This window comes from Pelmatolapia mariae, linkage group LG18 (genome assembly GCF_036321145.2).
Source record: "Pelmatolapia mariae isolate MD_Pm_ZW linkage group LG18, Pm_UMD_F_2, whole genome shotgun sequence".
Lineage (NCBI taxonomy): Eukaryota > Metazoa > Chordata > Actinopteri > Cichliformes > Cichlidae > Pelmatolapia > Pelmatolapia mariae.
The window spans coordinates 18,266,789-18,289,554 of record NC_086243.1 but is presented as its reverse complement, the minus strand read 5'-3'; the positions used below and the strand labels follow the sequence as shown (position 1 = coordinate 18,289,554).

Sequence of the window (22,766 nt, the reverse complement as noted above, 5' to 3'; positions counted from 1 at the left end):
TTTTTTTTTATTTTTTTGTGGCATGTCTAAATTCTGCACATTTGAAAGTCGTTTCTGAAACATTTTGTTCACCATGTTTACAGTTTTAAGCAATCGAAATCATATGGGATAAATCAAACTAACTCATCATCCTCTCCCTCTCTCTCTTTCTCTTGCTCTCTTTGTATGTGCTATGTCCTGTTATATTGTTGATGGTGCTCTGGCGACCGACATCCTCCTCATTGACCCCCGTCTCCCTCTCTGCCTTTTCCGTCTCATGAAAAACGATTCCAGCTCTCTGATTGAATTTTATTCCTTCCTGACCTGGTCCATTCTGTGAGAGCGCCATCAATCTTTTGACTAACACGACGTTTGTTTATTAGGCCTACACTTGAGAAACTATCTAATGACTTTTATGAGCCTGATTATGGTGCAATCGGAGACCCGGAAGACGCACATAAGCAGGATTTTGTGCTAAGTTGGACTTCTATTCATAAAAATATAGACATGCTTTAAGGCCTCATATTATATTCACGTGGCATGCAGTTAAACAGATCGGGTTATTTTGTTCTATTATTCTTCATGTTGATATAAAGGACTGCAGCTACCGAAAGAAAAAGATCCAAACCATTTTCCATTTTAGAAACTGGGTTTTAAAACATGTAATAAGACTTGTCGTCAGTCACGGAGTTGTGGACGCGTTGTCCTCCGTTTCTGTTCAGTGGGAAACTATTTTATAGAAAGCCTCTAAATTATCCTCAAAAAGTAAGTAAGTAAAACGGCGTTAACAGAAACTCGAGTAGAAAATCTGTACTGTAAGTTATTACAAGTTATGTCAAGTTATTTGTCAACTAAAGGCTATAATATATATATATATATATATGTGTGTGTGTGTGTGTGTGTGTGTGTGTGTGTGTGTGTGTGTGTGAATGGGTGAGATGCCTTTATTATTATTATTATTATTATTATTATTATGCAAACTGCAGATCTTTATCAAGGCTATTTCATTAAAGACTACTAAAGTAGAAAAATATTTAAAATAAATATTTGTCTGTATTTAATAAATATAACTCGCAATAAATTATAAAGTGAAATAAGATAAAATGTCGCTTTAATCGTATATATATATCTATATCTATATATCTATCTATATATATAGATATATCTATATATAGATATATATATACATATAATACAGCAGTGGGCTACCTTTTTTACCTTTTTAAAGGTAATTCATGAGCTGCATTTTAAAGCATGTAAGCGACTCTTACCAATAATCGTACTAAGGAAAAACAAAATTTATGCTATTAATAAATATATATTTACATCACCTTTCACCGAGGACTACAGTAAAACCTCAATTGGACTAACTTCTACTTATTTGTCTTTAGTTAAATACCAACAACCTTTTTAAAATAGCGGTTTACATATATTGAAAAAAAAAACGTGACGGTTATGTTTGTTAGCGTCATGTCAGACTGGTGAGAACTCAGACATCAAAACTGAAGTGACAACGGCACTATCTTTGGCATGTGCGGTATGATATTAAGTAAGCGCTGGTATGCGCCAGTAAACACACAACGCAGTCCAAAACAAAGTTGTGCTGTGTGCAGGCTCTTTCCAGGCGCTCTGACTAAAGATCTTTTTGAGCTCTAATCATCTGTTATAAAAACTCGAACGCCTCTTACTTGAGATTGAACTACATATATATGTATGTTGTATGAAGTACGAACAAGAAACAATGCATACTAATATTTTTCCTAATTTCTACATCTCTCATGAAGAAGATATAAGGCGACCTCCAGGGAATTTTTACTTTTATGTGTAAATAAGGTCGTGTCCTTGCAGCAGATCACAGTACGAATATATTTAATTGTCTTTAAATTATTTGGGAAACAAAACACACACATACACAATCAAATGAATTAAATCCGTCACATCTGTTAGTTTAGTCACTTCACTAAACTAACAGATCGGGTGTAAAATATCGCGAGCCTGTTTTCAAGTCTGCAAGAAATGAGGCGTAACTTTAACTCTCATAAAATGACAATTTATTAAACAAACAAACAAATCCTTCAGAATATTTTTTCAACAAATGAAGATTCTTTGAAATAGTACGGCGATATACACGTTCCTTTTTCTTACTTTTATAATGGAACAATTTTTTAGGACACTTAAGGCAGTTCAATTTAGAAACACTTTTTTTGGTGTTTGGTCCATAATATCCGGCTACAGTTTAGAAATAAATTACTATATGCATTTTACACGTCCATCAAAAGTGACATATATTTAACACATCACATAAAGCCACAAAAGCAAAGGGAGACTTACGTGTTATTTGCAGTAACACTGTTCTTTAGAAAGATCAAGTCTTTTTTTGTTTTGTTTTCTGTTTCATATTAGTCCATGTGGGAGTGAGGGAGGCAAGGAAGGGCAACAACGCTGGATTTAACTGAACGAGTTCAAACACCGTGAGGGGGAAATACTGACCCTGTTTTTGGGTTGTTTTTGTTTTGTTTTTTTGGTCAGAACTTGCTGCAGTCATACACGAAAGCTCCCGATGTGCGATAGATGGACTGGCTTGGTGGGAATGACATCTGACAGCTGCTATTCCCATTCACAGGTGAATTATTCAAGCCAATTCTTTGGGATTCAAACATCTCTCTGACCGCATGGAAGTTCTGCTGTTGTGCTGGGTAAGCTGCACCCAGATGGCCCAGGTCCCCGGCCTGGTTGAGGTACCATGAGGTCAACCTTCCTTGGTGGGGATGGTGGCTTTCCTGCCCAGAGTTTAGATTACCGTGGGTCAGGGAGGATGAGGTGGTTGTGACTGAGTAATCTGGCAACGTTTCGTCCACGGTGGTGCTCGGTGCCAAATGGCTAGATCTGTCCCCAGCGTAAAGGCTCATGGCTTGCATGTTACAATGATAAGTTGCATTGGAGGTAGTGGAGATGGAGTTTTGGTTACAGGGTGAACTATAGACAGATGTCTGACTTGGAGAATAGTTTAAGGACAAAGACGGTGTTATACCTGTCCTGGTGGAGGCGGTGAGGCTGGAGTTGAGCTCAGTGGCCCCTTGTGGAGATCCCCGGAGGGAGGTCATGATGTTGTCTACGCTGAAGCCCTGCGTCGAGGCCTGGCCGTGATGTTGGTGGTGCTCGGTACTGTCCATACCAATGGACCTAGTGGAGGGGATGCTGTGGGGGCTCCCGCTGGACATGCTGCTACTGTCTGGACTCTCGATTTTGGGAACGGTGCTCAAGGAAGGCGACTCGGCCTGAGGTGGCGTGACCGCCCCGTTCTCGGTTTTTATATCCTGGATCCTCACAGGCTGGGAGCCCTGCACCGGCTGCTCCTGCTCCCGGCCCTGTTGCCTCGGCGGTATCTCCTTCTGCAGCCGCTCTTCTTTCTCTTTTAGTGCGTCCTTCTTTTTGAAACGCCGTCTCCTTCTCAAGAAGCTCCCGTTCTCAAACATGTTGTAAGAGTCTGGGTCCAAGGTCCAGTAGCTGCCTTTACCGGGCTTTTTATCATCACGGGGCACTTTAACAAAACACTCATTCAGAGACAGATTGTGTCTGATACTGTTCTGCCAGCCCTGCTTGTTGTCTCGGTAAAATGGAAACCTTTCCATGATAAACTGGTAAATCCCATTCAGGGTCACCTTTTTGTCAGGCGAGTTTTGGATAGCCATAGTGATGAGCGCAATGTAACTGTAAGGGGGTTTGACCATATCCTTGGGCTGAGGTTGGGGTGTGTAGGGTCCATACGCCCGGGCCATGCTGGCAGGGTACTGGTCATGAGCCGCGTGAGAGTACATGTTCATAGGCGCTGGCATCCCCGTGTATCCCCCACTGGCTGCGGCCCGATAGTAGCTCGGGTCGCTGCTGATGTACGGCACGACGCCCAGTGAGTTGGGACTGGAGACGGAGTAGCGAGCCTGCATGTCTTCACTTTGATCCGGCAAAAATAAAGCTCCAAAAAACGCAGAATGAGTGCTCCTCTTCTATCTCCTTTGGAGATAGTGGCGCTCAAATCACAAGACAAAAAAAAGCAAAAGAGGGAAAAGTCTTAACCGCAGTGCAACTTGTTGTGTTTAAGCTGTCCCCATCCTTGTGTCCCAATGAAACGCACACTGAAAAACTTCTGAACTTCGGACATCCGTCACTACAGAGGACTTTTGCGCAGTTAAATTCTTTCCTCCTTTTTTGCTGCCAGGGAAGCTCCGCCTACAAAAGCGCAGGAGCTGTCCAATGGGATGTCCGGGCGTGCAAAGGGAGCAGAAAGCTGCTGGCCACACTCAGGGATTTTAGAAAGACAAAAAAAAAAAGAAAAAAAAGAAAGAAACCTAGGAGGTGTCGCTAACTCCCAGTCCGCTCCAGCCAAAGCTTCGGACACGACAGAGCAACATGTACACAGTCAGCTCATGGAGTTCATTTCCCCGCACGCTGTGTTAAGATCAGACATCGTCTACAAGACATTTAATTAAGCTGAAATGGCACAAATAATTATATTTCAAATGTAGAAGTGCAGTAACTGTCAGCTATTTTCAGTGCCAAAATATTTCTGATCCCTTTAAAACAATCACATTGTATTTAATTTACATTTTCTCCTACGGTCATTGCTCTGAAAAAGAAGTTATTTCATTGCAATATTTCCTTTTTGTTTCTGCAGAAAAGGCGCTGACACCAGCGAACCAAATGGTGCAATTTAACATCTTTAAAGTGCATTTGATTGGTTAAAAACATTCAACACCAGCAGTAGGTAGGTCAGTGTGAGATCAAAGCGGGAGAGAACCTCACAGTGCTGGCAGTGGGCGTTAAGTGCGACCTCATTACAGCGAGAATCAGAGACAATTTGGGCTTCAGGTGACCAGAGGTGTGAGAGTTTATTCAGGGAGAGCATTTAGGACCGGGAACCAAATGGGACGACACCTTCCATGTGTGGCTTTTCATCAAAAAATATTTGAATATTTGTTGCGCGGTGATGGTGAAAGCTCATCTGGAAATTATTATCCTAAAGAAAACTGGACTGTAGAGAATAATTTTAGCATCAGCAAACAATTATTTACACGCACAGTTCTTCCGTTTCTTTACCCAGATTTAATTCTTTGTGTAATTAAAAAAAAAACTCTAATGAGTTTATAATGTAAAAGGTCTGAAGCGCAAATCAGATAAATAAGACATTTTGACCAAATATAAAAAACAGTTCAATAAGTCGACCCTGAAGGGCCCTAGATGTCCCCTAACTGTCAAGAGAGACGGTGCATGAAATTGTTAATGATCATTTTGAGACAAGGTTACAGTCCCAATATCGCTGTAATCCTTCGCAGGTCGTCTTAATTAAATATCCGTGCAGTGGCCTGGTTTCTCCTTACATGGACCCGGGCATGAACTTTTTCCACCGCCCTGGGCTGTTTACACAATTCACGACGGGCCTTTTACTTAATACCACGGCCTGCTCACCCACTCCTCCCTAACCCTTTATTTTTTTTAAAAAGAAAGAAAGAAAAGAATTCACGGCTGGATCACAGTGAAAAACATGACATAGTGTCAAATCAATAAACACAACTTCAGGCGCTTTATGTATGTCTTTTCTCGAACCAGTGTCAGTACAAATAATGGAGATGTTATTCTCAATAAAAAATATATATTCCTGATATAATTTGTTTAAAAATTAAATTTGCCGTCAGTTTATCATATTTGTGTGTTTATGTTGATCATCACTTTCTGTCTTTCGCCTTCATAATTACTAATAATATTATACTAAGGGCCGAAATCATAGCAAACCACATAAAGAAAATATAAACAAATATAATGACAACAGCCTAAAAGTGTGAATTTTGAATGAACTAACTATATTGTAAGCTGTATCGTTTTGCTAAACAACCGATGTTTCAAAACACAAATACGATACTGTGAATATGAAAAAATATATACATCAAACTTGAATTTTTAGTGGAGTGTAAAAAAAAGGAGAAACAGAGCGGGGGGGCCTGTTGGAGGTTTATCCCAATCACTATGAACGTGGCTCCCTCTAGTGTTCAGAAAGGGTACAGTTGCAGTTGCAGCCTGTCGTCATGTCAGTCTTTGCTGAGTTCATGAAGTTCAGCTGATTTCTACAAACGCAATAATTTATTAATGAGACAGTGGCGACACTGAAATAAGAGCTGTTTGTGGTCACACCACATTTCCCGCATTGACAGGGACTTGTTGGTATTTTGAGGATCAGGAGAATCACAAACCAGTGAAACAGTAAAGCAGTGCCAAGAGACATTAACATACAATTCAACAATGTCGCCGATGCGCTCTGAAACATATCGTTTCCTAAGGCTCACACCGCGCACGAACGATTTGCCAGTGCGATGATAAGTGCGCCATCCGGTGAGCGCTCTCGCAGTATGACGTACGTTCTCCCAACCAATAAAACTGCAGAATGGCAGAGAGCGAGCGTGACCGAAAAAAGTACGGATAGAGCACAGAAGCAAGCGCAACACAAATTTCTGGCCATTCATCCAGTCTAGCTGTCAGTGCAGCGCATACAACTTCCTGTGTGAAGGGGCTGCAAGAGTGGTCATGGTGCACAGAAGGCAAAGAGGTCATACAGGGGTCAGAGCTAACTGAGATTAAACTAACTGAGCATTACCTGAGAATAAAACAATGATTAAAGGAGAAGTTGGGCGGTCACCAGGTTATACTTTCAGGGCGCCTGAGCTGCCATTTTACTGAGTGTGGGGAAACGCATGAGAAAGTTCCACAGACACAAGGTTGTTTTTTTTTTTACCACTCTTTGAAAGAATAAAACAAGAATAAGCATTTTTATGTTAATTAATGTGTGAATTAATATTGGTAATACTATGTAGTAGTTATTATATTGTTTTACGATATAGCAGTGAGGATGGTGTTAAATCTTTGTAATGGTTATACATAATAAATGCCAACAGTTCCAGTATGTTCTTACCTTGTCATGTTTTCATGTCTTGACCATGGCCTCTGGATCATACTGTGAAGGGATGAAATATGACCAGTATGTAAGAATTATTTCAGCTCTTATCAGCTGTTGCTATTGTGGCCATCAACCCTTTAACGTTAATCCTAACTTTTCAGAGGAACTATAAAAAATATGAAAAAAGAAACTTCCTAAAAATCACCCATAGCGGCCAACGAACTAGTCTGTTTAATTTTTTGTGTACATGGTAACGGTATATATATTCAGGATATTAATTACATTCAATAATCCACATCAGCCCCCTGAGCAGCACTGAGATGGGTTTCACAACATTTTTTAGCGGCTGCTGCCATCTCCTGATCTAATTCTGTACTACAGTTGCTGACTGACTGAGCAAATCAGAAAACACAAACAGGCACCGTCAGTTATGTGAAAGGCACAACCTTAAATACTACGAAGCAAAACTGATCATAAAAGCCTGCTTGTTGTTTTCATGCACTAAATGTGCGAATAAACTAAAATAATTTCCACAGGTGCTTCAGGATACCAGGGAAGAGCATTTTCTCTGTGGCTCTCTAATGTTCCAGGTCAGCGTGTCAAACAGGACTAAAGAGATTAATTAAATGGCAATCAGACAATTTTTTGGCCTATTTGAAAGAGTAAACAGGTTGTATATGGATTATGTGTATTTAACTTAGTATGCATAAATAGCATACTAAAGAACCGTTTCTGTGGTACAGTGGTTGCGGTGTATAAGCATGACCTTTTAGGCTAGTAAAACATTCCCTTCATCAAAACGTGTATTTTTATCTTTACCTTAATTTTAACAATGACTAGTATAGTGCCACAAATTCCTTTAAATATTAAAATAAATAGATAAATAAAACAAAAACAAAACAAAAAGCTTCTTACTGTAGCCAAAACATTACGATCATTCATTTCACAAGTCATTTGCCTAATAAAGTGGTGAGTATGAACAAACGAAACAAATGAAAACAAAACTGTAATATTTTACAGTAAATTGGGAGCATCGGTGATTTCCTGTAGCTTTACAAGGACCATACTGTAATTTATTTAAACATCTTTAATTTAATTTATTTATTTCTTTACAGGATGATACTGTATTGTTTGTTGGAAAAAGCTGTACAATTCTAATACAAACTTTATTTTGACAGTAACACTATAATAGATAGATAGATAGATAGATAGATAGATAGATAGATAGATAGATAGATAGATAGATAGATAGATAGATAGATAGATAGATAGATGTGCTGTACTTTTTAGAGTATTTTCTCGGGTACTACTGACATTTCACATTCTTTTCTTAATCTAGACTTCTTTACAGTGATATTCCGTTTTCTGCTTTTACTTTCTTTGCTTAGAATAATAACAACAACGACAAAACTAACAATAACAGTCATACATTTTTTGTAAATAGTTATAGTTGTTAATGATAAAAAAGTTTGTCTTATTGTAATTACTGTATTATGGTAATTTATTTATACGCAATTAAAATATCTCACATAAATAACTGTGCTTGTCACTGACACTGACTGTTTCAAGGCGCAAACCACTTCTCTGGCCCATATAAATACAGCAGCTCGTAGCTTGGACCATTGTCTCTTGCGGTCTTTGGTCTCATTCCCTTCAGTGACATGTTGAATGAAATTATTTTCATGCGTTTGATGAATTTTCTGCTTAGAGCTTGTTTTATCGTCTTTAGCTGCTCCGACGCATGCCTTTCATCCGCTTGGTCAGTTAGCAGTCAGTATAAAGAGTAAAGTATAAAGATGTCAGTCATGACTGAAACAAACTAAACCACATCAGAGCACTGATCGAAACTGGAATCCCAGAATTCAGAATAACCATGTAGTTAAATTTTGTCATTTGCTGGGATAGTGAGGAGCATTTGACTGTTCCTCCAGAAATAGAACAACCTCCTGTTTTGTTTTTTGTTTGAAATGTTTGCTTTTTCTGACTGCATGTTACGTTATATATGTTATTTTGTATTAAAAAAAATAATGCCAGAATTTTAGTCTGTGACTTCCCAATGAAATTTAACCTTGAAGTGATTCATTAGGAGAGTGCTTGGATAAAGGAATACGCTTGATGACTCTTATGCTGTCAGCAGTATCCCATAAAATCACACCTACCCACACCTCAATATTTGAGATGCAATTTAATACAGTTAACCTTTGCCTTTATCGGGGCTGGACTTGTAAACGCACCAACTTTGAATGACCGATCTCTATATCACATACAACACAGTGTGTATATTCTTATATACTGAGTGAGTATTACAATCTTAAAAATACAGAAAGTGCTCCATTTCTTTTGCGTTTATAATAAAAACGTATCAAAATAAAAAACACATATTCAGCACCATGGACAGCAGAGCCGTTAATAAGGTTTATGTAAGAAGAAACCTTTGCTTTTAGGAAATTTAAAATTATGTAGAAACTTTCCAAATATATAAATATAAACATGCACTTTCATACTAACAATGTGGATTATGTTCGCAATAATGTGATATAAATCGATAATAATGTATGACGATAGAACGAGACCCACGTGTGGGTAATTAAGCGAGAGTATGGCTATCTAAATAAAATCAGAGTGCGTACACTGTCATTAGTCTATGTCAAATATGGTTTATTCACCTTGTCACGTGTTTTTTTTATGTCTGAAGGTTCAGTTTATACCAGAAGAATTGTTGGATTTCTTTTCATGTTGTCCTGTTTATGTTTTTGATCGATAAATACCGTTCATTCCGGCTTTCGTATACCGTCTGCTAAAGTGACTGAATGTCCATCTGGCTGTTCTGTGCGACCTTTTAAATCCTCTGCAAATACCAAACGCAGAAATTTTATTTTAGAATTCCAAAAACTTTCACTTACCACGAGATGGCAGTGCAAGTCAAACCAAAAAGCACTGAAGAAAAATGTAAGCTTTTGTCACTTCACTGTTGCTCACTGTACGTGGCCTCCTCTCTCCCTTCTTTCTGGCTACTAATTATGTCAGTATTATATTTTACATCAGTGATGCTATTGTGGCAGCAGTTTAATGCAAAGAAGTCACAACATATACATAAATTATCCTCAAAATATGAACAACCTTGAAGATTAACTACTTTTTATTAAGCCCGACTTTTCACAATAAATAAAATGTGCAAAAGTCGATATAACATCAAATAAAAATAATCTATACTTCGTTCATATTTATGAAACTGAGAAGAAAGCACCCATAGCACAACTGGAGTTCCCTGATGAGTGTGTCTTTTACTTTTGCTTACTCTATCTAATCTATACTGTTTCTAGAAAATACTTTGTCTACCCTTTCTTATAGTCATTTAGTATTTAAGACATCACTTCGAAATGGTCCTTTCAAAAATAAATCTCTTTAATGATTAGGGATTATTACAGGCGAGAAGCAACAGTTTAACCATCAGAAAAAAAACAAAACAAAATTAAGTGCGCATGAAAAGTTCAGATATATTGACGTTTTTGGTACAATATAGATATTGCTTATCCATGTGTGTGACGTCAGTCGCATAAGGAAAACGTGAAGTGCTAAAACAAGTCCCCACAACAAAATGATTACTGAAGAAATTGAAAGGTCAAAGTTCACTGGAAAGAAAGATGTGCTTCATAAGCTGCCGTATAAGGAAATGTTATGTTAGAATCACTCCGCCGAGGGCTTAACTTAAATGAAGTGGATTTGGGGTTTTTATTTTAGGAACCACTTTGCCTCTTCTTGTCACATTACACATGGCTTTACGTCCTGATAGACGCTTTGATGATGATGATGGAGCTGATGATAATAAGATCCACTGCTGTTGGGATGAAGGTTTAAAACGAATTCCTTCCTGTCACACACGGGAGCTGAGTGGCTGGAATATCGAGACAATCCCACTGTAAACAAACAGGATACAAGAGGTCAAGTAGTCATTTCTTTGGTCAAGCTGTAGATTTATACAAGCATGCAACCAAAAAAAGAAAGAAAGAAAAAAGAAAAGAAAAGAAAAAGTTCCTTTTCCTTTTAGACAATTTTAGACCTAAAATTGGTTGGCGCTACTTTTGAACAACATTTCTTTCTTTCTGTCTTTCTTTTTTCTTTTTTCTTTTAAATTAAAGTGGTCATAAGTTCCATAGCTGCCTTTATCCTTTGACAAAGGATATAACAGCAGTCATGTTTACAGTGTTAGGCAGTTGATGATGCAAATTCTAGTGAATTCCTCACTCTAACTAACATCCTAAAGTCACAAATCGTAATAAAACAGCAGATTTTTCCCATTGCTAACAATAAGGGAATAAATGCATTTTGAGACAGATTCTGACAAACAAATCAAGTCTGCTGATATTCCTAATTTTATATTTCTAAAAAGAACTACTTGTAAATATATATATATATATATATATATATATATATATATATATATATATATATATATATATATATATATATATATATATATTTAATGAATGTTTTTCATTGTATACAAATGTGCCTTTTAGCGTATGTTAACAAAAAGAAGTGTTTACAGACTAATCGATAATACAATAAAAGCAGGTTTGACATTTTTAGTGAAGTTCATGAATCTGCTTGAAATTTAAAAAAAAAAGGTTTGTTTTCAGAATTAACAGTTTTAATGACCTGCTGTTATTGTGTATGTAGACCTACATTTGTGTAACACGGGGACCTCTGAAAAGGCTTCTATGCAGACGCTATGGCATGATAATAAAATGTGATATAACAATGATAGTAATAAATCAATCAAATGAAACACAAGCCACGATTGAACACCAATATTTTGATGCGTGATAAAAAAAATAAAATAAAATAAAGTATTTTATAGCCTTAAAAAGTACTTTTCTGTTCATCTTGCTGCTTTTCAATTTTAATTTTAAATATATTACAAATTGATATGTTTTATGTATAGATTTTTAAATAAACATGTTCGCATAAAAATACATTGTGAAATCCTGATTTTTCTATATATTTTTTATGTATGTGAAACATGAAAATCCATTAAATATGTAGTCTGTTTTTTATTGTTTGTTTGTTTGTTTTGTTTTTAAAAAGAGCGTTGACTTTATCTGTGATAGATAAATGATCAGTTATTCACGGTCTCGAGTGACTCTAGTGACTCACTGTGGTAAGTAGAGAATATAAAACAGTGTAGGTAATAAAATGCATACCTGAAATGTCAGAATCTCGTGCATTATGGTGCAAATAGCCCTGATCCAGCGCATAAGACGTCATTCCCGCGTGTACCGCTGAGGAGTTTGGACTGCTTGATCTCACCGACTGCTGTTTGATGTACGATGACACACCAGGTGTACTCCAATGTGAAGCTGCATTTGCATATGGAGACTGACAGTCCAAAGTGCCTATCATCGCTGGGGAGGACTGCAGGGGGCTGCTGCTGCTGTCGGGGCAATAGTCTGAGTTAGAGGCCACCTGACATGCGGCCATATATGACGACCCGGAGCTTGATGACATGTGCGGGAGGTGATGTCCTCCTCCGAGTCCATCGAAGCCACCTGGAACTGTATTACCCATTAAATCTAAGTTGTAGCTGTTATGACATGCTAATGAGCCTGCGGGTGATTGGAAATCAAAGTTCTGGGACAGCATGGATGCACCAAACCCGATACCATTCATCATCCTGTACATTGGTTTTAAAGCTTGGCATTTCCTCCGGAACCCCCGGGGTCTGCGACGAAACGAGCCCTCCTCAAACATAAACTCACTGCCAGGGTCGATGGTCCAGTAGTGCCCTTTGCCAGGTCTGCCTAGACCTTTGGGTAGTTTTATAAAGCACTCGTTCAGAGACAGGTTATGTCTGACGGAATTTTTCCATCCCTGGTATGATCCCCTGAAGAAGGGGAATCTGGCCTGGAGAAACTGATATATTTCGCTTAAAGTAAGCCTTTTAGTTGGCGAGCTTTGAATAGCCATCACAATTAAGGCAATGTATGAGTAGGGAGGCTTTTCGGGGCGCCTCAAGCCGGAGTTTCCCTTTTTCCCTTTAGCTGATTCATTATGCGCGCTCTCCATCACTGGCTGTGCGCTCAGCAGAGATGCACTTAGAGCACCGGCCGCTGGACTTGCGCGCAGAGGATTGGATAGATCCAGATGTTGCTGGGAATTCTCAGTCGTCATAGCCGTGCCTCTTTCTGGTTTCATACAACATGCAACTCTCTTTTCCTGTATTTTAAGCACCGTTAAAGGCTTCCTAACGCAGAATTCACGGAGGTCAGTGTCCCGTTGCGATGCTCGGTAAGATTATAACCGTGAAAATCAAGAAACGCAGGCGCTGACCCTCCTTCCTCTCTCTGCCCATCGCTGGCAATAATCCCATCAGAGAGGGGAAATAAAGCTCCTAGACTTTGCTTGCGCATATCCACCCGGCCAAACACAACTCGACCACCTATCAGTACTTAAATCTCTCTCTGCCCCTCTATTCCCCCAAATCCCTCCAAGAAATCGCCAGGAACTACTCCCTCCCCATCTGGCAAGTATCCAGCCAAGAAGCCGGACACTGCACACTGGAGTAAGACAAATCTCCTCCCACGACTCACTTTCCAAAACACTTCTGTCCACATTTGACAAACCGGTATTTGTCACGACATCATGATGAATGAAGTCTCAGAGTTCGATTAAGATCAAATTATTTCCTTTTACCTCCCTTTACCGCAAACACTGAAGGTGCCCAATTGCAGCTTTAGACTGTAAAGCTGTGCGGGAGAAGCACCGACTCCTGATTTGGTTGGGATCTGTTCAGGGTTAAGGGCTCTGACATGAGAGGCCAGAGCATGTTTTTTCCATCAGAGCGTGCCAACATACCACACACAGCGCTCAAGTGTCAGTTTACCTCTCGGAGCCTGGATTACATCCCCGGAGAAATGAAAGTAGCCAATCTAACAAAAGTCTTTGGAAGGATTCAGATGATAAAATATGAACATGTCGCTATGCAAAGTTCATTTCTTCTGTGCAATGTTTAGAGCAAGTCGAGTGGCTTAAGACATGAAATAATGTCACCATCAGTGAAGTTAAAAGCACAATCTGCGCAGGCTGTTACCAACACGAAACTCGTGCGTCCAGGATGCACAGCTGCTTTAGAGGAAATTTACTTTCTAGTGTCAGATGAATAGCACAAACTGGAATACCCTTCTTTCTGCTCTGAATTTGAGTTGAGCTCGCATTTGTATAAACCCTTTCCTGAGTATGTGTGGTGACTGAGGCGACAGCTATTTGCAGAACCAGACAGAAAACATAAATATTGGATGCCCCTATCCGGCAGCAGCGAGCTTCATGAACATGAAAAAGTAAATACTACTATATGATATTTCTTTTGGCAGCATGAAGCAGAAAGAAAGAGGAAAAAAGAACAATACCAAGTTTATTATTATTATTATTATTATTATTATTATTATTATTATTATTATTATTATTAGACAAATATTGGGCAATGCAAGATTTAGAAAATAGTTTCGAGGAGGCGTCAGACGAATACGCCCTCGTGAATAGTGCATTCTATAATTGCACTGGCAGTTAACTATGCTTTTATGAAGGATCTATAATTCCAGTTATAGGTGGGCCACAACAACAGGAAACAGATATCAGCACAACTTTTTTATTATTAATTTCACATTTCTCAAAATAAAAAGACATAAAAACAGTCAAAGTGCATATTTTAACAGGTTTGTCAAAGAAATAAAGTTAATGCTCTGCTCGGTAACATTTCTAACAGAGTGTGAAATTTCAAGTTTGAAAACGCTTTAAGGATAAACTACTACAAAAATAAAAGGGAACCACCATCCCGCCACAGTTATGTCAGATTAAACTAGCGACTAGCTCAAGATGATGATTTTGAGTCACCGAACAGCAAGTCCACATTTCTTTGTGATATTGCAAATTGTCTATGAAAGAAACCCACCACCATAGGGGGTTGATACATGCTGGGCACTGGAGTCCACATGAAAGGGTGACTTAACATATAGATATGAGGCAGGTGTGTTTGAATGATAGGTCATTAGTTCAGTGTAGTAAGGCCAGGGGAAGGCAGGAATGGGAGGCAAACGTTCGTTATTTAAGTCTCTCTTGAACGGCTTACTGAGGATGCTGTCAATAGCGAATGAACTGGTAAACTTGGGACAGGAATCAGTCTTGGTGCTCGGGGCAGACTGGTGAATGCGCTGCGGCTCCTCTGTGTGCTCGGGCTCCTCTTGTTCCCTGCTGAATTTTTTGTTAATGCGCTTTCTTCTGCGCCGGAACACCCCGTCAGCAAATGTGTATTCGCTGTGAGGATTGAGCATCCAGTAATTGTCCTTTCCCCAGGGCCTGGAAGGGTCCCGGAGCACTTTGAGAAAACAATCATTAAGAGACAGATTATGACGAACCGAGTTCCTCCAGCCGGTGTAAGTGCCTCTGAAGAACGGAAACTTTTTCATCAGATAGTCGTTTATCTCCGCCAAAGTCAGACGTCCACTGGGTGAGTCCCGGATGGCCATAGCGATTAGAGCGATGTATGAAAACGGGGGCTTGGGTCTCCGTGTGTACGGCTTGGACTTGCCGCTGCCGCCGCACGGGGTAACAGGTGGAGGACTGTGGGCCACGCAGTCCCCATCCGACCCCAGCTCCTCTTCAGGAGGGAAAGGAGATCGCCCATGACCCTCAGCATCACTGGACATCTCGAAATGCTTCATGTCATAGTGACTCCCACACAGCACCTCCAGCTTCATTGTTAGTGTGCTGCTCGGTAGAATCTGTCCAGCAATAAACCTCGGAGAGCTCTTTGAGTAAAGTCCGAAGCTTTGTGTGAGTCAAGATGCGGAGAGTCTTGGGCTGTATCCGAAGGAGTGTGTCTTCTTAATCATACCTGCCAGAGCGCTGAAGCCCTTCTCACCTTGGGTCCGTGTTAGCGGCATTTTATAGGCGGCTTACCTCAGACCCAACCCAAGGGGGCGGGGCATGTGAGTTTAAAATATTGAGAATATCACAAATACCTTCACATTGCGTTCCAGTGTCTTTAATAAAAAAAAATTCATAATGACCATTTAATATAATATTTCGAACATTCCAACGCAAGCCTCATTCAAAGCCAGTTTAAAAGTCTCACCTGTGAAATGTTAAGGAACACACCTTGAGACTATTTTACCTGAGACAACCAGAGGGCGTATATTTCCTTTGCATTTAAGGTGCGGTGCCTCCAGGTAGTTTTATTTGTCCCATTCAGGAAGCGCCGTAATCACAGCAAGGGCTATCCGTGTGTGTGTGTGTGTGTGTGTGTGTGTGTGTGTGTGTGTGTGTGTGTGTGTGTGTGTGTGTGTGTGTGTGTGTGTGTGTGTGCGTGCGGAATGATTTACTTCATCTTATTTTTTTTAAACAACCGTTTTATGATGAAAACAATCAACTGCACAATCTTTCCATGCTGGTGTGTAATATTTAAACAACACTCGGGTCTCTGTGCCAGCACTCGTCACACATTCACCTGCTTTCGGGATGTCTCATATCAAAGCTCAGTGTTTAGGTGTGAACTTTTAATGTCATGCCAATTTACCAGCCCACATGGAAACTTGTGTTATTGTGTTTTTGTCACTTAAACAGTGCATCCTGTCCTTCCTGTTGCCCAGAATTCACCTAACAAATGATCATTAATTTTCTGTTTTTGGTAATTGCGTTGAGGTTTTGGAAGGCTTTAGAAATGTCTAACAGTCTTGCAATTTCAGCCTGAGGAAACTGCAGTACAATTACACCAGGTGTATCAATTGAATCATGGAGATAGGACCAAACAAGACAAATTGTTGATTTCTATGTGAACTTTATATTGTACTCTTATTGGATGATGGCAGTCATCTTCTCTCAGCTACTCCCCCAGGTCCAACTCTGACTTCTGCTGAACAACCCATCTTTGTGCAACATACCTCCGGGAAATAGATCCAACCAATTGCCATGACAGGCTGTGCATCCACAGTGTCATCAGATAAACGGAAAAAAATATATATCCTTGTAAAACCACCTGGAACTCAGTGTTGACATTACCCTCATGCTGTCACTGTGCCAAGTACAAAATTATTCAACTGCTGTTTATGCAAACTGTGCGTTCTGTAAGTGTTTGTAGAAGGTAGGCCGAGCATGTTTGTGCTGGTGTGAATGTTTTGATTTTCAGGTAATAATCTGTTTGTGTTGAGTGTGACACAGAACCTGTAGTGAAGTCACTACTTTGAATGGTGGCATGTCAAGGATGGAATTCTGTAAGCTAACCACACAATGACAGCAGCTCACATACCATGTATTCACTCTGCTCAGTGCATGTAGTAGCTTGTGACGCCATGTCTCAATGTGTATATACATGGTGATACGTGTATAAAGCTTTAAATCATTTATTATGGCTTTATAATAAGATAATTTAAAAAGAAAAAGTATACAATATCACAAGTGGAGTAATTAAAAGTTACATACAAAATCATAGATACATATGTATGTGTGTAACTGTTTCTTATGAAGGAAAGACTGTAAATATTCATTTGATAGTATGGTGTACTTAAAGCCAGTATACTAATGAGCAGTTATAGTAATTCTATGCTACGCCAATATTTCTAAAGGCATGTGTGTGCAGTGTGCATACTTAAACAACATATAATTTTGTAATAATACACAATAATGTAATAATTTAAAATGGTCTATTTTAAGATGATTAGATAATAAATATGTTTTATAAGCTTCTTCTTTGTGTGTTTGTGAGTTTAGAATATAAAATTAAATGCATGTAGTGTGAAATATAAATGAATTGCATGAAATCTTATTTATGGTTTTAAAGCCCTTAAACCTGCAAAGCTATAAAATTGAAAAACCTCCAAAGAATGAAGAATGCTTTTCTCTGAACAGCACAGTAATGATAACATTGTTCGCAAGCGTGTTCGTTGAGCAACGGAGACACATTGGCCGTGAAAGCACCATCTTCCTTTGTCAGAACGTCAACGTTTACTGCCAGCGTGGCCCTGATGTTGTTGTTGAAACATAACCTGTTGATATGCTGGAATGAGGAACACGGTAAAGTACATAGCCAGACACTTAGTGACTAATGCCCTGATGGTTGTGAATACTGTGCAGTGATTCACTGGCACCATTTTCAGTTCCAAAACATTCAAGAATCCCAAACTTATGCCAAAATAATAAAAATGCATGCCAAGATTTTTCAATTCAGTACAATAAAGTCACGCCTATTCACAAGCATGTAGTAGTTTCATGAGAACCCATTTAAGGTAGAGCATACCTGTGTAGCACATTCTGCGATCACTCACAGACATCATGTGGCCAAATTCTGTGAAGTTTAAGTTTCAGTCAATCAAAGTATTGGCTTGACTCACAAAACAGTCACAACCCAATGATTTTCCAAAGAATCGTTTGTTTAATTGTTTGTCAAGGAAAATAGTTTCCCACTCATTTGTCAGAGAGCACACGGAAGAAGTTAAATAGTTTTAGTTGACTGCACGATTAAAAGACAAAACAGCACATGAAGGGCAACAAATGTGTTGTGACATTAGATTTAACAGCTATGTCGAGCGCTGCTCATTTCTCAGCGATACACCTGCTTCATTTTGCTCAAGCTGCCGAGTCACTAAGAGCTTTTAATGTTAAACTAAAAAACAATGCACCCTAGTATAAACAAGACATGAGACAATGAAATAATAATAATAATAATAAGGGATTGCATTTATATAGCGCTTTTCTAGACACTCAAAGCACTTTACAATTCCACTATTCATTCACTCTCACATTCACACACTGGTGGAGGCAAACCACAGTTGTAGCCACAGCTGCCCTGGGGCAGACTGACAGATGCGAGGCTGCCATATCGCGCCATCGGCCCCTCTGGCCAACACCAGTAGGTAGGGTGAAGTGTCTTGCCCAAGGACACAACGACCAGGACAGACAGAGCTGGGGATCGAACCGGCAAACTTCCGGTTACAAGATGCGCTTCCCAACCCCCTGAACCAGACAGAGTTGTCATGGTTTTCCTTAACTAATATTTATCAGGAGATTATTGTCTCACATGTCCAGGACAGATAATGACTCATCATTAAAACATATAAGAGAAAAACATTTAAACCCTTCTTAGAATCTCAGTAATGTAAACTGTTGTGCCAGATTCCAGTCTAAAAATAGTCCAATGAAGATCTCAAACTGATGGCAATTTTGTTTGCCACTAAAGGTGTGTGTCTTTTGTGTGTGTGTGTGTGTGTGTGTGTGTGTGTGTGTGTGTGTGTGTGTGTGTGTGTGTGTGTGTGTGTGTGTGTGTGTGTGTGTGTGCGTGTGTGTGTGTTTATCCAAACATGTTTTAGAGGTGGAATTAAAATTAAGTGGTTCAAACAAAAATATAATTTCATATCTATTCCGGGCTTTTTTTAGTGCTATGTATGGAAACTATGTTTTAATTATCATTGTAGAAAAGTCTGACCTCAAAATATTTCGTCAGTTACTAATTGCTTTATTTTGACAGCTCAGTTTTGAAACCAGCTTGCCAGTTTCTCAGCACTTAACTGAAGCATTATGGTTTTGCACAAACATTCTTAGTCATACTCAGACAGCTTATAGGCATTGCTTCTTCATGTATATTTTGCTCCACATGTTGGGTCATGTATATCTCGCCCCGGCCTCTGAATCCACACATTCTGTCTCTCGTGTAAGAAAGCTGTAAAGTTTAGCCGTTTTCTTTGCCTTTCAATAAGTAATTTGTGCGACACAAATTTAAATATGTCATAAAACAAATTTCAAGTTCTTTCATGTCTCTCAGCAGTTAAAATATGAGAGAAGGAATGAAAGCAGGCCATTGCCTGTTGCTGGTTGGGGAAGTTTCTATTCCTGAGCTGTCCCTTGGAAGGCAAAGGGTAATGAGGTGCTGCAAAAATGAAAAGCAAAAGTATTGCAGACACAATAAAAATGTAAGAGAAGCTTTCTGCAGGGAAATGAAGATATGTATTTATGTATAATATTACTATTAAACAAGGCAATTCAAACATAGTGAATAATGTTACTGAATAAATTAATACTATTTAAAGGAGAATTGCAATACTGCGAACAGAAGCCACGTGTAGAATGGATTTAAAAGTTTGCATCATATTTAAGTTAAGATTATTACATCCAGTATGGAACATGGTTTGGCAGCTATATATTAGGTGCAGGGTCTTGGTGTAAATCAGAGGATGTGGATCTTCAAATAATCAGCGTGAGTATATCGTTTTAAAAAAGGAGGTGAATGAGGTAAACATTGCCAAAACAGCAGCAAGATGGAGTTTGGCTTTCAAATAAGCGACAAATTTCCACACTAAATGTGGTTATTATGTCAACAGTTTGAGCGATGATTGTAAAAAACATTGAGAAAAGGGGTCAGTCCATTATTTATTCTCTCTAGGGCTCTGTGTGGTGAGATCTGCGTTGAGGCCTCGTGTATCAGCACACAGAGTGTCGTAAGCTGTTACTGACAAGCAGCACGGCTACAAAACTGTTACCCCCATTATTCTAGAGTAGAGAAATGCCACGTCAACACCAAATGGCACTGAATGGTGGCTCGTCATCACTTCTACAGCATAAAATGAATTTGTCACGCATATGTTGCAAGTAAATATAGTTCATATATATATATATATATATATATATATATATGTATATATGTGTGTGTGTGTGTGTGTGTGTGTGTGTGTGTGTGTGTGTGTGTGTGTGTGTACAATAAACTCTTTTGCACCTTTGTCGATGTTATAGTTTACAGTTTACAACAAAAGTAAAATGTTCAGTAAATGCTTTCCACACATAAACCCAGCAACTGTTGAACATTTATCAGCTCTCTTTATCTCACAGTTTATACACTCAGCATCCAAGAGAGAACCTTAAAATGAAATATGCGCAACGATATGATTAAAGGCCAGGGTTAATCATTCGTGATTCACAGAGTTTTACAGTTTACCATTTATTCTACCTAGTGCTTTAGTACCCAGGACATGTTGTAAATCTATATGAGAAGATAGTGTTTATTTATGCTTTGTTCTGCGTGGTTTTTACCACCAGCTACCAGTCTGATTAGTGTTAAACTTGCAGCATATAGAAATTTTTTTTAAAAGCAAGGGTAAATTAAAATCAAAGGCAGATTTGTAATAATCAGAAAATTCCTGACTATAATGCTAGATTTTCAGTGTCTCTGGATACATATTGTGTTGTTTCTATTCACGAAATCATCATCTTACTCTCTCTCTGTCTACAGTGCAACCCTCAAATGTCTGGAGCTTTTAGTTACCATCTGTTTTTGTGCCTAAGGCTTTGAAACGTGGCTTCACTAAAAAGAAATAATTTAAACATGTAAACAAGCGCTCATTTTCTTCCTGTGCCTGTACTTATGATGCCATAGCAACCGGTAAATTCAGTCAGATTCAATCACATGAAATACAAAGACCCAACAAGGAAGCTGTGCCATCGGCAACCACAAAGATCAAAGGCAGGCGGCAAGAACATTTAATTAAATCATTAAATTAACGTATCAAGGCAACCAGCTGAGCCTACATTTATAAATATGTTTTGTCAAATTAAACATAATTGTATTGATATTAGTCTGCTCCCTGTATTATTTAAGACATGAACTTTCTGGCTCATCTGGTTGTTTCCTCTCTGTTTGCATGCTTCTGCTGCATGTAACACATGCCATCTCTGCAGTTATTTGAGAGCTAGCATGAAGCTGTGCCAAACTTTACATTGCAATAAACAGTTATTGCAACTTGTATAAAACATGCTACATTCATACTACCATTATGATAAATCTCCTCGCCTTTTATTTCTTTGCTTCAGTTTTACATACTTTCATCTTGAGTAGTGTTAAAATTTTTGCAAGAATCACTAATGTTTGTATATATTTCGGGGTTATGCTTGGATTTTTTTGTACATTATGTTGATTTTGGGTTAATTTAGCATTTGGGAAAATCATCTATAAGCACTTTTCTTGTGCTCACAGAAAACATTATATATGAAAGATGTTATTTGAATTAATATACTAATTATCCAAAAGTATTTTGCTAAAGAAAATAATTTGGGTAAAACAAAAAACTGTAACAGTCTCCGGTCATTACCAGAGTACCTTATCTCTGCAAAGAAGGAATGTCAGGTTAAATAGAAACTGTATGTATTTCCATGCTGGTTAGTTTGTTTTTTTTTCTTTCTTTTTCTTTTTACAAACAAGTGAATATACCAGTATGACTACTGACCAGAAATCTAGGACCTTTATCTACAGGGACAACAGTTGCGTGAGGCCACGGTCTGCTGCCCTGTGCCTAAACATTTAAGGCATCTTTTGTAAATCTATATGTGGGATCTTTATGGGAGTCAACATACTATCGATGGTTTAAACATGCCTCATTTGAAGTCTTGGTTTTTCAAGTGTTACACATATAAGTACATACATACATAAAGGCAGACATGGATATTTGTGCCTTTGCATATATATAGATTTCCTAAGAACAGCCTAACCCTCCTGGGCTTCAGGAGAGGAGAGGTGTTTTTATACACACACACACACACACACACACACACACACACACACACACACACACATATATATATATATATATATATATATTAGCACAGAACTTGTACTCCATTCATTGTAGGACATACGTTTTACAGTTCATAAAGCCTCCGTACAATTTATCATCTTAACTGCCATTTATCTGATCTGCACTAAACAAAGGTTTTGGATACTTTGAGTCTATAAATCAAGTGAACTTTGTATTTACAGGAACCTGTTAAAAATATTCTAAAAGCTGTTAAGAGCGCTTCGCCTGCCCCAACT

The 22,766-nt window shown here is 38.7% G+C and overlaps 3 protein-coding genes across 3 annotated transcripts; all 3 read right to left on the bottom strand.

The window, feature by feature from the left end:
* Window positions 1–2,013: 2,013 nt before the first annotated feature.
* Window positions 2,014–4,201, bottom strand: foxc1a (forkhead box C1a). Its single transcript, XM_063461612.1, has one exon. It carries the CDS (start codon window positions 3,921–3,923, stop codon window positions 2,505–2,507), a length of 1,419 nt encoding a protein of 472 aa, XP_063317682.1. The 5' UTR covers window positions 3,924–4,201; the 3' UTR covers window positions 2,014–2,504.
* Window positions 4,202–10,305: 6,104 nt separating this feature from the next.
* Window positions 10,306–13,402, bottom strand: foxf2a (forkhead box F2a). The gene is made up of 2 exons (XM_063462743.1): window positions 12,127–13,402; window positions 10,306–10,839 (listed from the first exon to the last, which is right to left on the bottom strand). Exons 1-2 carry the CDS (start codon window positions 13,115–13,117, stop codon window positions 10,685–10,687), a joined length of 1,146 nt encoding a protein of 381 aa, XP_063318813.1. The 5' UTR covers window positions 13,118–13,402; the 3' UTR covers window positions 10,306–10,684.
* A 1,149-nt stretch (window positions 13,403–14,551) lies between these two features.
* foxq1a (forkhead box Q1a) lies at window positions 14,552–15,912 on the bottom strand. Its single transcript, XM_063462173.1, has one exon. The coding sequence runs from the start codon at window positions 15,673–15,675 to the stop codon at window positions 14,854–14,856; it is 822 nt and encodes a 273-aa protein (XP_063318243.1). The 5' UTR covers window positions 15,676–15,912; the 3' UTR covers window positions 14,552–14,853.
* Window positions 15,913–22,766: the final 6,854 nt, after the last annotated feature.